This window comes from Berghia stephanieae, chromosome 1, assembly GCF_034508935.2.
Source record: "Berghia stephanieae isolate SIO BIC M18660-M18661 chromosome 1, UCSD_Bste_1.3, whole genome shotgun sequence".
Lineage (NCBI taxonomy): Eukaryota > Metazoa > Mollusca > Gastropoda > Nudibranchia > Aeolidiidae > Berghia > Berghia stephanieae.
The window spans coordinates 70,137,891-70,155,223 of NC_088360.1; the positions used below are offsets into that span (position 1 = coordinate 70,137,891).

The window sequence follows — 17,333 nt, forward strand, 5'->3', positions numbered from 1 at the left end:
TTCCTCCTCCTCCTCCTCCTCCTCCTACTACTACTACTACTACTACTACTACTACTACTACTACTACTACTACTACTACTACTACTACTACTACTACTACTACTACTACTACTACTACTACTACTACTACTACTACTACTACTACTACTACTACTACTACTACAACTACTACTACTACTACTACTACCACTACTACTACTAATAATATCACATTTATCACATTTTCCAAGATGTTTTGTTTACTTGCTTACACTTACATTTATACCTTGGTTTTTATTAATGCATATCAGCCAAGATTCCTCAAAAAAAGCTGCGTTCTCATTCGTTTCAAAAGCTGCGTTCTCATTGGTTCCAGCAGGAATAGTTTTTATAAATTTTGAGTACTAATAGATAGTTCGAAGATGACGTCACTCAGGCATTTGTTATTGTTTTTGCCATCCGCGTTTGTGAGTTGTTCTCACTAAACTGTATTAACCAGACTATAAAAGTTCATGGTTACAGAGTTTGTGTGTTGGTCCGTTATACTTCCGGATGGCAATGTTGTGAACTCCTTGGCCAAGCGCATTCTATCTATACTCGGTATTTTTAGTATCAGATATCTACGAAAACTACCGAAAATCGCCAAAATTATGTCGTTATTCGGAGGTTTTATCAAAAAGTGCGTCGTTATTTGGAGGGTTTTTTATATATATATAAAGAATGTTTATTTCAGGGAATATTCATAATCAGGGTAACATATTCATCGACAGAATAATACCATTCCCTAAAATAGTGTACAATGTATAGAACTTGAGTGCCAATTTGAACAGTTAAAGGTTCAAACCCAGAGAATGTCCTGGTGGTAATAATGATGACGACGATGACGACATACATACATACATACGTGTACAGGCTGGAGCTATACTATGGAGTATTTTATCGATCTCCTTGGGCCTTAAAGCATTGGATTGGATTGGTGCCCCCAAGTAATTCTTCTGCCCCACTCTCTTACTGATTGCGTCCCGGCAATACAATAATTGTTGGCAAGCGATGAATCATCAGCAACCTCTCTCTCTCTCTCTCTCTCTCTCTCTCTCTCTCTCTCTCTCTCTCTCTCTCTCTCTCTCTCTCTCTCTCTCTCTTTCTCTCTTTTTCTCTCTCTCTCTCTCTCTCTCTCTCTCTCTCTCTCTCTCTCTTTCTTTCTCACTCTCTATCTTTCTCTCTCTCTCTCTCTCTCTCTCTCTCTCTCTCTCTCTCTCTCTCTCTCTCTCTCTCTCTCTCCCTCTCTCTCTCTCTCTATCTATCTATCTCTCCTTTTCACATTGGTGATGAACTCATTACTTGGCAGTGACAGGAAGCTATCAAAAACATGCAAACATAACTGTTTTACCAACGATAATGATGATAACGACGACGATGAGTCAGGGAGGAAGAGAGAGGCGGAGGAGGAAGGGGGGGGGGGGAGCAGACAGGAGAGCACTTGAACTAAAATTGAATTATTTAATATCAAAATTAAATGATATATTGTAACCTTGCCAATAATATGTTTCTGCCAACTTTAGATCTTCGATAGAAGAGACCTTAGCTTTTTGTTTACTCAATTAATTCAGGCAACTTTTAAAGAATTAAAAAAATACCAAAACGATATTAAGATGAACTTTATTCCCAAGCCATTAACATACCCAAAAAAAAACCCAAAAAACCCACACCACACCCACCCCCCTTCCCAAAACAATATTTTTTTAAAAATAAATAAAGACTAAATAAGCTCTAGATTAGTTTGTTTGTTTGTTTGTTGCTTTAGGTCTCTTCCAACACAATTGAGGTTATATGAGAGACCGCTGAAACAAAAAAACAAGCAATCTAACAAAAATAGTACAAATGTAAATCAAAATCATAACCTAAAGATATCATAAGCTAAATTATAAATAACCAAGAACAAACAGGCAGAAGATTTACAGAAAAAAAAAAATATCCCCTGTCAAAAATACAATCACAAACCAAAGAAGCAGGATAGGCTAGTAAAGAGAAGAAGAAACGACATCACTATCGGATCGTACACCCATGCGAACATCATAGGTATACGATTCAAGGGTGATGCTCCCATCCAACCACCCGCTAGATTAGTTTGTCCAAATGTGACCAATTGTATCAGGCTCAGAATGGTGTGATATGTCTGAGTAAGCTAGATGCTTAACATTTTCAATCTTAATCTATCCAAGAAATTTTAAAAAGCAAAATACAATAAAAGAAAAGGCTCCAGTAAATTTTTTGAGTTGAATTTGCAATAAACTCGATGAATTAAAAAAAAAAATACCTTCAATGAATAAGAATAAACCACAACAGAAACACAATCACATTGAGTCCTGTCACAAACAAACAAAAAAATAGTGATAATTTTGTTCACCATTTAAAATCAACTTACCTAAAGTTGAGTATAGTCATGGTAGAGGGAAAATGTTTGACGTATGACATGAGTTTCATCCTGCGTAAAAATTCCACGAAGGCAATATGCTCCAAATTTTCAGTGGACGATCTTCCACAAGCAAGGGCTCTGTCCGGTTTGGATGACAATGAACTTCTCCGTCTGTGGTATAAAGCTCTATCCACAGATGTAACAATACGTAACTGCTTATTAACAGGAGTAAGAAAGGACTGCTCACTTGAAGAACGAAACTCATGACAGGAAGCATCATCACTGGATTCAATGCTTTCCCTTGGGCGACCATCACTGCTAGCATCATCACTAAACTCATCTCCAGTTTGAAAACGTTCAAGACCTCCAGCACTGGACATAGTGCCCAAAGGAGAAAAATCTGATGAAGATGCTGACATGACTTCTTCATTATCTTCAAAAGTATTTTCACGTGACAAGTTTCTCCTTGATAAATATCCACTGCTTCCACCACCACTCCGACGCCATCTGCTAAATGTTGGGGTGGAGGTGAGAGAGTCCTCCCCATGGCTTTGTGAATTTTCAAAAGAATATCGGATTTCTGGAGAGTTTCCACACTCAGGAGAAGTAGTTCCTTCAATATCTGATAAATTTAGCTTCAGACCCGGCAAACTCTGATCCAACTCAGAATGACAATCAGAAAATACATTCTCTGAATTAACATTCAAATCTATATCAAGTGGCTTTGAATCCTCATCCGCACTGGACTCTACAGAAATTGTGAATTTTACAACAGGTTTTCTGACTGGTAAACTCTTATCATCATCATCTGTCTCATTCTTCACATCCTCTTCAATGGGAAGCATCACTCTAGGAAGAGAGTGTTCATCACGACGCATACCCTCACTTTCTTCCTCAGCCTTTGTCACCGGCACTTGTACTGGTGAGCTCTCAAGTTTCACATTTAATACTTGCAACTCCACCTCATTTTTATCTTTAACTTCTGTTCCCTGATCCTGGTCTGTCTTCTTGTTATCCACAGGCTTACTCATATCTTCAAGATTCATCAAACTTTTCCCAGAGTTCCCATCTTTAGGTCTATCAGCTAAATCGTTGCCTTCATTATTTTTATTGCAATCACCTTCTTCTCTCACAGTCTCTTTGACATTACATTGTGACACACCATCATCGAAAACTAAATTGCTATCACATTCTTTCTGGGATACATCTTCAGTTTCAACTGCTGCTACAAACTTCTCTTCCTCCTTGTTTGAGATACCTTTCCCTTTCTTTGACCCTCTCCGTGTGGTAACAAACCGTGAAAATGATTTCCTTGCACTTGCCATGATAAGCTGTATAAAACCTCTTAACCAAAACAAAAAGGAAAAACTCACAAATTTGACTGAGCCAAAATATAAAAACAAGACTTTAAAGATGATAAATCAACACCACATTCACACAGTCCCACATCATAATTTTCTGCGACTGTCCTCATTCCTGCTAGCCATTAAGGGAGAAGGTGAATTCCCAGACATAAAGACTCCTGCAAACAATGATGTAAATCTGAAATGAAAAAGGGGAGGGAGGATATTTTATAAACACAGAAAGTAAACATGCAAGATTTTACAAGTTTGCAATAATACAGATCAAATCATTTTAGAGAAAGAGATAGGTATTTACAGCCCAGTCTCTCTAATCTGGAACTCCACAATCTGGATGTGTAGATTATCCAGACAGATCACCCAGGGACACCATAATCCAGAAAAAGCAATATCAGTGATGATAATGAAAATTTATCAAAAAGTAGGAAAGTGTATCGGTCCATTGGTCAAACTCAAACCAAATAAGTAGTGGTTAAGTGACATTGTGTTAAACATTACAAGCCATATACAGTCAAACCTGTCTATAACGACCACCCAATATCAATAGCCAAAGTGGTCGTTACATATAGTTGGTCATTACATACAGAATGATGGGGGAGGGCTGGAGGGGTACACTATCTTCTTATTAAAAGTATTGGAACCTATCACCAGTCATAATTTATTATTGAGTATTATTATTATTAGTATTAGTATTATTATATTATTATTATAAATATTATATTATTATTATTATTACCATCAACAACATTACAAAACAAGGCAAGAAACATCCCTTTCAGAATTGCCAAATTGTGAATTAAGATGTTTTTTTCTATGTTTCTTTTTCTTTTGTTTTTTGTAATTTTTCATTTCTGTTTTGTCTCTCTTTTGGGTTTCTTTGGGGTTATTTTTTAGTTATATTTTGATGTTGTTTATAAATTTCTGATTTTTTTTACAGAAAAGATTTATGAGATGTTTCTTTCAGTGTTCATTTCTTTTTTAAATAGTCAGTGATAGAAGTTTGTCTTTGCTTCAGTCTACTGTTCAACTCCTCTTTGATATTGTCAATGTTCTGTAATGATTATGTAATGTTAAACACTATTGATCAAGAAACTTCCTAAGTCTCAGAAGTGATGAAAATCCTTCCTGCAAGCAAATGTGTTCTAGTGTGTCATCTTCGCTGTCACATAATCATTACTGTTGCAACATTTTGAAATGAGGAAAGGAGATCAGTCGCGTCAAGTTTCAAACCATTTGATCCGATATCGCACACGTGCAAGTGTTCGTCAATTCTGACAAGTTGAGCAATGAGGTGGTGATTTTGCATCCATGATGATATTTCAATTTACCAGCAGAGACAGACTGATAATTCAATTGAATTCGCATTCGTTTTATACCTGTCGCACATGTGTACAACATTACCATAAAAGTAAATGTCATTGTTTAAACAATGTGGAGCTGTTTTAAAGTCGGTTCACTATCAATAACGAAAGTCCAGACCAAAAAAATCGCCATAGCAGAATGACCATCCGGATGTCTAGACAGCTTGATTTCACAATGACAGTAAGGTGCTGCGAGACATCAAAGTCAGTCACTGTGAAATCACGAGAAGACCCGAACAGCCCGTCTTTGTTACCCATTGTCATCACCTATAGTGTTGTTTAAACAAAGCTAAATGGTTGCAATTAGCAACAATGGAACATGTGTCAATGTGTGAACATACACCAGGCTATGATAGCCATATGAATAAATTACAGCAGGTTAGTAGTAAATAAACAGACGATTGGCTGTGTTAGGTTTGTCGCAAGGTATTGACTTTGACCAGAGGCAGCGAAGTTCAAATAAGTGGTCTTCAGTTTAAGTGGTCACTATAGTAGGTATCTGCCTGTTAAGATTAAGATCACGACTTTAGATGTTCTTGGTCGCGTCAGGGAGGTTTCCTTTATATAGAGGTCAAATATAGAGGAAAAAGTCAAGGGTGTCAACAGAGCTGGTTGTTATGTAGAGGTGGTCGCTAAGGCAGTGTTCACTGTATATCTATTAATTATTCTTGTCATGAAAGTTACTTTTTGTAAACAATTAATGAATTTTCCTCTCTTTAAAACAATTTCAAAGTCCTACAAAATTACTTATGCAATTACTTATACTTATTACTACATCAAATTATAGATTTTGTCATTCCTCCCTCCCTGTTTTTATCTCCTTCCTTTTAGATCATCAATTCATCAAAAACCATAACTGGTCTTCATAATAATAATAATAAATGGCATTTATATAGCGCTTTATCCCGTTGTCACAGGCCCTAAGCGCTTTACAGTGATATAAAACAAAACATATTACAGTGAGACAAGTGTGAAGGAAACGTGATACGAGTTCAATTTAACAACAACAAAATATGAAAATAATATTGCAACATTATGACGTAAAAAGATAAAACTTTAAGCGAGATTTGAACGTTGTCAACGAATCCGAGCATCTCACATGTGATGGGAGAGAGTTCCAAAAATGGGGGGCCGAAAATTGAAAAGACTGTTCACCTATTTTACGCAATGGCTTAGGTTTGACAAGGATTGATTGGTCATTGCTTGACCTCAAATTTCTATTGGGGACATATATGTTTAGAAGGTCTTTAATATAGGAGGGACTGTTCGTGCTCAGGGATTTGTAGACAACAGTACAAATCTTATAGGCAACTCTTTTTTCCACAGGAAGCCAATGTAACTCACGGAGAAGAAGAGTTGCTGACGGGTATTTTTTTGGTATTGCGTACAATGAGCCTGGCTGCGTTACTTTGAGCAACCTGAAGTTTGCTAATTTTGTACTCAGTTTTGTGTACTATGGTCCTGTGTCACTTTTAACGTTTGGCACACTTCAGTCATTTCACTCCTTGCCATTTGAGTCATTTTGGAAATAACAAAGGCTATTGTTTTCAAGAGGTACGACTGTGATGAGCATATGGCATGGATGTGGAAGTTGGAGTGACATTGTTGTGATGTAGCTTTGTTCGTGCGCTTCACTTTGTTATTATTTTCAATGCTTTGTTATGCTATATCTGCTTTATCTATTTTCGTAACTGTGTGCTTTTCTGCTTGTGTTGCAGATCATCATGCTTCTCGTCGTCCCTCTTTTGAATGTTGAATAAAGCCTAGACTTAGGTTTAAACTAAAGACAGACCCTTCTACACTCACTTCAATTTATTCAACATTTTAAGTTTTCCGTCATGGAACTATTCCTTCGACCTGAGAGGTTTAACGCTGACCCTAACGCCCCCGATGCTTCAAAACGATGGAACAACTGGCTACGAACGTTCAATAATTTCCTAGCAGCACTACAACTGCAACAAGAAACTGCTATTGATGAACTCAACTTGTTGATAAACTTCATTGATCCCTTTGTATACGAATACATCGCTGATTGCACCACGTTCGATACAGCCGTCAAAGTCCTCAAAAATACTTATGTCAAACCTGGAAACGAAATCTTTGCCCCGCATATCCTGACTACTGCCAAACTGGAGCCAGGACAGACTATGGATCAGTTCTTGCAAATATTGAAGGCTCTCGCTAAGGAATGCGCAGCAGACAAAAACAGGGACGATTTCATTCGAGACCCTTTCATCTGTGGCTTGTCTTCGATTCAAATAAGACAAAAGACTCCTTGAAAATAAGACCTTGGATCTCTCTACTGCTTTTGACCAAGCTAGGTCCTTGAAATGGTGCAGAAACAATCATTAACATATAACAGTGCATCGCCTTTACCTGTGCGACCACTCCTTACATTGACGAAGCTGATACACCATCTGGTAATACACTATCTCCAGGAACTAGTACTAAATGCTTCTTCTGTGGATTTCAACAACACCCACGATCTAAATGTCCTGCTTGAGAAGCGACATGCAAAGGCTGCGGGAAGAAGTGACACTACCAGAAAATGTGCTTATCTAAAGGGAAACCAAACAACTTTGCATCCGCTGCTGAACCCTTCAACAATTCGGCCTTCATTGGTGCAGCCCCTTCAAGTCTTCGTAATGCTATCATCTGCGTGAAAGTCTGTTCTCATTCCATGAAGGCTCTTATAGTCACAGGAAACTCGGAGAGTTTCATCTCCGCCGAGAAGGCGTGATCTCTAAACCTCCAAACATACAACTCTCGAAAGCAAAAATATGGATGGCCTCCTCTAATCTCTCCAGTGTGACTAAAGGCCATTGTTTTGTCTCTCTGGAATACAATGGCGAGACCTATCAAGGAGTGAACCTCTCCATTCTACCTCGATTGTGTGCCGACGTGATTCTGTGTCACGATTTCCTTGGCCAACACGAGGGACTGGAGATTAGTTTCAAAGGGTCGAAGCCCACTTTCTCGATCTGTGGCTTAACTGCTGCTAAAGTGAAACCTGCCTCTATTCAAGAACTTGCTCCCGGAATGCAGACCCATAGCAACAATATCAAGGTGGTTCTCAACACCAGACAAACAATTTATAGATTCTGAGGTCCAAAAACTAATTGCAGAATTTGTGAATGAACCCTCCAATTCTCCGTGGAGAGCGCAAGTCTTGGTAACGAATGACAGGCACAAAAAGAGAATGGTGGTGGACTATAGCCTAACTATCAATCGCTTTACTCAGCTTGATGCATACCCTCTCCCCAGAATCGATGAGATGATCGAGGAAATTTCAAAATATGAAGTATACAGTACAATCAACCTCTGCAGTGCCTACCACCAAATCCCTATAAAGGAGGAAGAATAACTCTACACTGCCTTCCAAACCAGTGGGAACCTGCATCAATTCAAACGCATTCCGTTTGGTGTCACTAATGGAGTGGCCTGCTTCCAACGTATCATTGACAACATGATAAGAAATGAGAAGCTCAAGGATACTTTTGCATATCTAGATAATGTCACAATCTGCGGAAGAAATCAACAAGAACATGACAAGAATTTCTCTCATTTCATGAAATGTGCCACTGAGTACAACATTACTTTCAATGAAGACAAGAGCATCCTTTCCACCAGAGAAGTCAAACTGCTTGGATTCCTGGTTTCCAAAGGCAACATCCAACCGGATCCTGACAGACTGAAACCATTGCGCGACCTTGCTGATCCCCAAGATGTAAAATCCCAACGCCGTATAGTAGGCATGTTTGCCTATTACTATCTTGGATCCCACATCTCTCTGGTAAAATACACCTCCTTGTTAGCAATAGTGTATTTCCAATTCCAGCAGAAGAGTAGGAAGCCTTTGAACTGCTGAAGAAGGAGATAGAGAATGCAGCTGTCACTACTGTTGACCAAGATGTTCCCCTAGTGGTCGAAACATGCTTCGGACATCGCAATAGCAGCTACGCTAAATCAGAATGGGAGACCAGTTGCTTTCTTTTCCAGAAATCTGAATCAAAGTGAAAGGAGGCATTCCTCTGTAGAGAAAGAGGCATATGCAGACCTGCCATTTTACCAACACAAAAAAATCAGGACCAAGGTCTCAAAAAATCATGAAACAGGAAAAAAAATCAGGACGCTTGAAAATAAGGGACAAAACGTTATATTGATACATCTAAGTAGTGATAGACGTCAATTAAAATTTCCTCAACGGGACACCTCAGTGTCTGACAGGCTCGCTTGGCTGCAATATGTAGTAAATGGCAGGGACAACCTTGAATGTGAATATCAGGATTTGTTTTTTTAATATGAGCAGCAACACCATTTTGGTTCCCTAACCTAACAGCAGCATTGTCACTACCAAAACTAATACAATTCTTCCAAGAGAGTCCATATTTATCTAACTCACTGCTCAGTGCAGTTTAAATATTTTCTCCAGTTGAATTCCCAGTTGGAGTGGTGATAGTGATACTCAAAAGATCTGTCACAACTTGACTATTGTTATGGTACCTAAGCTCAATCGGGTATATTTGCTCTGATCCTCGATCATTGCTTCCATCAGTTGACAGTGAAAATGGGGTATCCTTTACAAATTTAACAATTGTTGATTTAGCATCCTCAGCAATATTACCCATCAACTGGCGACATTTCGCTCAAGCACATTTGAATTTTTTAGCTATGTCACTATCAGGGAACATCATCTTGAATAGTTCTCCAGCATGATCAGTAATGGCCACAGGGAGGTTGTGTTCAACAATAAAAGTTGTGAATAACAATTCAGCCGTCGCCACCTTATCATCTAAGCTGCTCCGAGACTTTGGCGAAAACATGGACATCACAGATGGGGTAGAAGAAAATGCTTTAGCACGATTCGAATGCTTAGGGGTCTTAATATGTCTTTCCAAATCAGAACGTGCTCCACTACTCACCTTTACGTCACATTCACAAATTGTGCACCTAACAAAGACCAATTATAATGCACACAGAGAAAAAGTAGTAAAAAACGAATTAAATCCAAAGAAAATGCACAATTAACAATTCAGCTCAGCACGAGGTAGAGTTGAGAACAATTATCAGTGACTGTGACTGGTGATTGACGATTGAACGAATGGTGTGCACGAAATTGAAATAAACCACAACACAGGTATCGATGTCTTCTATGAAACAATAACACCTACGAATTCATTCCCGTCTGCCCATACTATAAAAAGAAATACTTATGACTGGGCAACATTACCGATATCATTATATCGATACCGTACAATGGGGTGGGGATATGTTATACACATCCGGTTCATGCGGTCACCTCAACATTTGATTACCACTAAAAAAAAAAAATTCTACAAATTTTTTTCCGCCAATTTTTTTTTTCTAACTAAAAAAATTCGGGTAAAAAGAAAAATCGGGACGCGGGAGAGAAAAATCAGGAAATCGGGACAGCAGCAAATTTCACATAAAAATCTGGACTGATTAAATCAGTACAAACGGCAGGTCTGCATATGCCATTGTGGAGGCTCTCCGCAAATCGAAACACTACTTACTTGGGAAGCATTTCAAACTTGTAACTGACCAGAAAAGCGTTGCCTTCATGTACAATAACTCTCAGAAAGGGAAGGTGAAGAATGAAAAAATCCAAAGATGGAGAATCAAACAGTCGTGCTACAGCTACGATGTTGTCTACAGACCAGGCAAAGACAATCATGCAGCAGATTGACGAATACTCTCGCTTTCCGTTTGCTTTTCCGTTTGCTTTTCCGTGTGCCGATATGAGTGCCGCAACAATCATCAAATGCTTCTGCCAGCTTTTCTCTCTGTTTGGAATGCCATCTTATGTGCACTCTGATAGAGGGGCCAACTTCATGTCCGCCGAACTCAAGGACTTTTTACATAGGAAGGGTGTAGCTACTAGCCGGACTACTCCTTATAACCCGAGAGATAATGGACAAGTGGAGCAACTGAACAGAACACTCTGGAAGACAATAATACTTGCACTGAAGTCTCATTGTCTGGAGATTCACCAGTGGGAACTCCTTCCTGATTCCCTTCTTTCCCTAAGGTCTCTTTTGTGCACTTCCATTAACGAAACTCCTCATGAGAGAATATTTTGCTACAACAGGAAATCCACATCCGGTACAACTCTTCCGACTTGGCTCACTACCCCTGGAACGGTGCTCATGAGAAGGAACGTGAGACTTCAAAGTATGAACCTTTCGTAGATGAAGTCGAACTGTTGGATTGCAACCCACTCTATGCCCACGTCAAACTCCAGGACGGAAGGGAGACAACAGTAGCTTTGCGTAACCTAGCAACCATCTGGTGGCCTGCCTATGCCTGACTCTTTCGTAAAGAACACTTTTCCTCCGCTCACGCACCCTTCAATTAATGAGCCAACAAACCAAGCACTGGACATTCCAGTACCCGTTCTTATTCAGGCGGATGCCCCAAATCAAGTTTCGGAACAAGCGGAATCGGTAGGCACTCCTGATCCTGAACCTCAAACCTCATTCTGTGAAGAAAACGGGCCAAACCCCTCTGACCCTGAAACACCTAATGAGAACACTCATCTTCCCAAACTAAGTCCTTTCATTCGGACCCGGGCTTACAGTCTGCGGAATAGAGAAGCCTGAACTTTCCTGACAATCTCTAAGACCAAGACTATACTTGTTGTGTTTTGATTCATAGCATTACGTCCACCATTCTTATTTGATTATAGACTTTGGGACTTTGCAATCAGAGTTCGATTTGTGATGCTTCCAATTAGACTGAGCGGGGAAGAATGTTGTGATGTAGCTTTGTTCGTGCGTTTCGATTTGGTATTATTTTCAACACTTTGTTATGCTATGTCTGCTTTATCTGTTTTCGTAACTGTTTGCTTTTCTGCTTGTGTTACGGATCATCATGCTTCGTGTCGTACCTCTTTTGAATGTTGAAAAAAGCCTAGACTTAGGTTTAAACTAAAGACAGACTCTTCTACACTCACTTCAGACATGACCAGAGAACAAATTATCGACAGTGCGGCTTCAACATTACAATTGAATAAGGACATTGAAGAAGATGACAAGACATTGCTTACCTTCACCAACAAAGAGGCAAGAGATAGTTATGATCTCTTAAAAGAGTACATGCTGCAACATCTCACTGAATTCTAAGCAAGAGAAATTGGCTCAATAATCAAGATCCGTGAAAAACTGTTCCATATAATGAGAAAAAAATCAACAATCCAAACAAATATCATTCCCTCTTTCCAAAAATAAAAGAAAACAAACAAATAATCAAAAAACGCATGTGAAAAAACACACTTTTATATACAAAAATGACTTTTATATACAAAAATGTTTCATTGTATATTTATTATGATCCAGTTTATACTTTGGACAAACTAATACGGACAAATATGAATCTACAGGCTTAGATTTTTGTATTTCTTTCGTAATAATGGCTTAGAAGCTTTGACAACATTAAGAATAACCATTTTTATATAGAGTAGGTATATAAATTTGGAGATTTGTGTTTTAAAGAGATTCATATCAACAAATGTCTTCGATCTACAAGAAAATGACAATTATTGTCATAACGCAAATTTGATTAGAATATAGCTGCAAGATACAAGTTTGTTGTAGCCTTTCTTAAAACTATCTGGCAATAATTAGAAAATTTGAGGAATGTGTAGAGAATATATTTTTGTATTGTATGTTCAGTTTTGTTGTTGTAAACTATTTCCATACTGTGGATCACCTGGAGTTCATTTGCAGTTGCGTGTGTGTATCTGTTTGTGACTTTATATTATGCTATAAAAACCTCTGATTGCATTCATACATTCCTTCTTATGATTTTTCACACACTTCCCACACAGAGAGCAGGTTTTCTAGATTTTGCTACTTTACTCCTCTAAACATCTTTAAAAACGAAATAAATCATGATAATAAAGTGCAGTTTGCTCACAGTTGAAATGATATCTTGAACAAAATATTTTTCTTATTATTGCTAGTAATCTGTTGACAAAAATAAGCTGAATAATATGTTAAACCTCACAAACACGACACAGCTGGACTTAATACTTTTTGTGTGCTATTTGAAAACTCAATTGATAATATGTTAGCATCCAAAAATACTTCAGTCCAACACTGTGAAAGCAGTATGGCTATGGGGAAAAATTGCGTTATATTTAACTGCTACTTTAGAAGTACAGTCCACTCCAGATAATCACAACACCTTCGGATCAGCAAAAATGTTGCGATTAACCAAAGTTGAGTTTCCAGTCCATTATTGCAACAGTTCACGCATATATCGTAAATTCAACCCAGTTGTGGTAAACATTGTTCTTAGTCTACCATTGACTGAGCAATATGTTTGAAATAAAAAGCCATATGGCAGCCCTGTATAGATTTTGTCAAACAAAAGCAGCTTTGATGCAAGTCGACATCTTATTCTAAGATTTGGTTCATTTTCACTCTTTTTTGTTTTCATCCTTTATAAGAGTCAAAGAGATTAACCGTGATGAGAGACAATGAGCTCTCACCAAACTCGGTCACAATGTTCAGTTGTCAATCCCAAAACAAAGGATATCTCTCAGTCTCTCTTTACAACTGTCACTGTCTATCTTTTGTAAAGACTAAACCAACCCCCGTCGCCTCTTATTTCATGACCACAGATAACATCACAAACCCATAATGCAAAGCCTGCCCTCTTTTATCTCTAATAGAGTGGTGACACACTACTGTAACATTAAATCCCGCTCACTCTCAATTTTTCAACTTAGCACAATTTCTTACATGATGAAATTTAAACATGATATTTTGTTTTATTGATTTCTTGAATTAACCACTTTTTGAAGGTGAAAATTTGTTGCGATTAACCAAAGAATGTTGCAATTAACCAGTGGCTTTTATATAGAATTAACTCTTTTTCTTATCTCTGGTGAGTTTTATGAGATTTTTGACCAAAGAATGATTGGTGCCTTTGATTCTTGAGCCTTCAATCATTGGTCATTTGGACAGTGAACTTATTAATCCATAAGTGAGGCAATGCACAGAGGTAAAAAAGCAAATTTGAGTTCCAGTTACTTTTGAAACACACACAAAGTCGATCTCACCTCATTGAGAAATGAAAAATGCTATAAAAATCAAGAAAATCGGCTAATACTTATGAATAAAATATGTTGCTAAAAAAGTTAGTTGGTTCGATTTCCAGAAGTTTATTTTATTGAAAAAAAAAAAAGAATCGTTTTTACTTATTATTATTACCGTTATAAGATACATTGCTTGATAGGTACTTAAAACGAAAAAAAAACAACTTTTATATTAAAAATTCATCAGTATTAATTATTATCGTTATCATATTCTAAAATGCATTATCACTATTACCTGTATCCATTTATTTATTTTGTCATTTTGATTAGTACTTATGCACCATGTTTTCTTTTTCACCTTTGTGCTGTTTAAAATTATTATTTAATTACCATAATTGCATAAAGACTGGGAATCACAAAGCATCATATAAAACTACAATCTAAAACAAGCATTTACACCGCCAACGGCTTTGCAGGGCAGAATGAGTGTTAACGGAGGGGAAGGTGTAGAAAAAAGCCACCTTATTTTTACTTTGATTTGAAAGAGGACGGTGTAGTGTAAGTGTAATATTGTAAAATCACTTAAGAATTGAATTTAAAATATTGTGATTTTGATTTGTCTTAGACCTTGACTTAGTCACTTAGACCTAGGCTAGATCACTATGCTATGGATGACCTTTCTACTTCTAATCTCTGGACTCTGGCCCTGGGCTAAGTTGATCGATATAATACTAGGTACTTTGGTAAACGTCCATTAGGCCCACCAGCAGGTATCCGATAAATGAGCTAGTGGCTGTGACCCGATTTTTTGGACTTTTGAGTGATCGGTCTCAGAAAAAGTTCCATAGTAGATTTTTTGTTTATGGATGGATGTTAATGATTTATGTCTTATTCTCTTCAGGAGGAATTACTCTATCGTTTGGTGTAGTTTATTTTAAAATCAATGACAATTTAGTATAACTTTTGATTATGGATAAAATAGGGTATAATTTAGCTTTGGATAATTAAAAGATTAGAACTTAGTAAATCAAAATTTCATGATGGCCACTTTATTTAACATCCTAACTTTTATAGAAAATTAAATTCAGGGCAAAGTTGTATACCGCATCCATAAAATTCGTTCCAGCAAAATCCTTACTCAAATCTTAGCGGCCATTTACACCAGTTTTGAAATCCAAATGGTGGTTACTACCCGAAATGCAACAATTTTCAGGTCACAAAGTCCGTCAGTAAATCAAAGGCAAATAGAAGACCATTTTTCAGCCTTTAAACTAACATAACTTTTTTTCTGCCCATCTTATTTTCACAATTTTGGTATCATTAGATTCGTGTTGAAAAACACTTTAAAATGATATTGAGCTCAATCCAATTTGAATTTTTTACCAAAGTACCTAATAATACAGATGAAAATGTTCTCTATTCAAAAATCCTACTTTAATACGAGTTGACGATTTACGTATGAAATTTAATGTGGGGGAAAGTTAAAAAGCCATGTCATAGTCACAGAGCTTGGGCCTGGGCCTGGGGACATATCAAAATTTATTTTTAAGACTAAGAATAAGAAGACAAGTCATTGTGTTGATGTTGATAATTAGATTATTAAAATCCCAAAATCTTTATCATCGTCATAGTTTATGCAGAAGATCTACCAACAACGAATAGAGGAATGAACAGTGATAGTGATAGTATTGAAAGTTGTAAACTCACCAGGCCCATGAATGTGTGATGAATCAGATAATCATTGATTGATGGGTAGGGGGAGTTTAGACTGTCACACAAATTGCCTCCTTCCGAACAGATAACTTTTATGAATGTTGTGAAGTAATCAAAGTCAAAGACTTCACTAACTCAGACTCAATTGAAAAAGAAAGGTAAAAGCTGGACATTATCTTAAATTTGATGATTTCCACTCCTATCCCCATGATAAAATGACGAGCAGAAAATTATTCTCATTGAATTTCACCATACTGATCTATCTAGACAATTTGACACAACAAACAGCCTTCAGTCTGCGAGGCTGTTGTGGTTTCAGGGTCGGAAGTTGGAGCTGGTATACCTACACAGCACACACACGCATTACACACACAAGTTGGGGTTTGTGAACTGAGTTTCGATTCATAAACATAAAGCAGCTCTCCTTCCGCTTGCTCCAAGATTGCCAGATGGCAATTTATAAAGATGTCGAATCTATTCTAACGAATTAGTAAGTCGTCAGCCTCGCAGTCTGAATGACGCTTGCTGAGAATTGTTTGATTCAGTCTAACGAATACAGATATTAAATAATAAAATATATAATTGTATATATGAAAATGGAAAGGCTTTGACTTGAAACAATACACAGAATTAAAAAAGTCAATAGGAAGTCTTTCGTTTCTGTTTCCACCATAGACCGCAATGTGTAAAATTGGGTGAACATATCTCCAACAAAAGAACGTTGTCGAACGGATGTCCCCAAGGCTGTGTGAGTTCCCCAATCCTGTACATCTTATACACCAACGACTGCAGACCATCCTTTGAAAATTGTTTTATAGTGAAATATGCAGATGATACTGCTATTCTTGGCTTATTAAAAGATAAAGTTACCGAAAAGAATTATTTCAAACAAATAAATATATTCACCGATTGGTGTAAACAAAATCAGCTTGAATTAAATGTTGAAAAAACGAAAGAACAGGTGTTTGGTGTAAAAAATAAAAACGACTTAAAGTGTGTGGCGATCGGTAAAGATGATGTTGAGATAGTTGACTATTTTAAATATTTAGGAATAACCATTGATAGTTCCCTCAATTTCTCTCAACATATTAATATAATATCTAAGAAAGTTGCCCAAAGATTATACATCCTAAGGAAATTGAGAACATTTCAAGTAAGGAAGAAAACTATGTTAAGAGTTTATGACTCATTGATTAAAAGTGTAATTGCGTTTGGCTGCACCATATGGTTTGGAGGATGCCGACTTAAAGATAAATCAAAAATTTCAAAATCTATCAAAGAGGCATCAAAAATAATAAACCATCCTCTTGATGGAGTAGAAAGAATTCATGGAAAAGCAATAGAAAGGAAAGCATTCTCAATTACCAACAATAAAAAACATATTTTATACCATGAATTTAGTCTTTTACCATCTGGGAGAAGGTTTTGTCAGATTAAATGTA

At 37.2% G+C, this 17,333-nt stretch overlaps 2 protein-coding genes across 6 annotated transcripts in view; one reads left to right on the forward strand and one right to left on the reverse strand.

The window, feature by feature from the left end:
- LOC144980666 (microtubule-associated serine/threonine-protein kinase 3-like) overlaps window positions 1-16,303 on the reverse strand; it is a 216,923-nt gene extending 200,620 nt beyond the window's left edge. For 4 of the 5 annotated variants that reach the window (XM_078928419.1, XM_078928372.1, XM_078928412.1 and 1 more), the window contains exons 1-2: window positions 15,886-16,303; window positions 2,405-3,937 (exon numbers count right to left, since the gene is read on the reverse strand). In XM_078928419.1, the coding sequence (XP_078784545.1) occupies window positions 2,405-3,720 (1,316 nt within the window). In that variant the 5' untranslated portion in view covers window positions 3,721-3,937; window positions 15,886-16,303. The remainder of the gene's footprint in view (window positions 1-2,404; window positions 3,938-15,885) is intronic. The other variant, XM_078928354.1, reaches the window with a different exon arrangement.
- Window positions 10,733-11,326, forward strand: LOC144978907 (uncharacterized). The gene has a single exon (XM_078925549.1). The coding sequence runs from the start codon at window positions 10,733-10,735 to the stop codon at window positions 11,324-11,326; it is 594 nt and encodes a 197-aa protein (XP_078781675.1).
- Window positions 16,304-17,333: the final 1,030 nt, after the last annotated feature.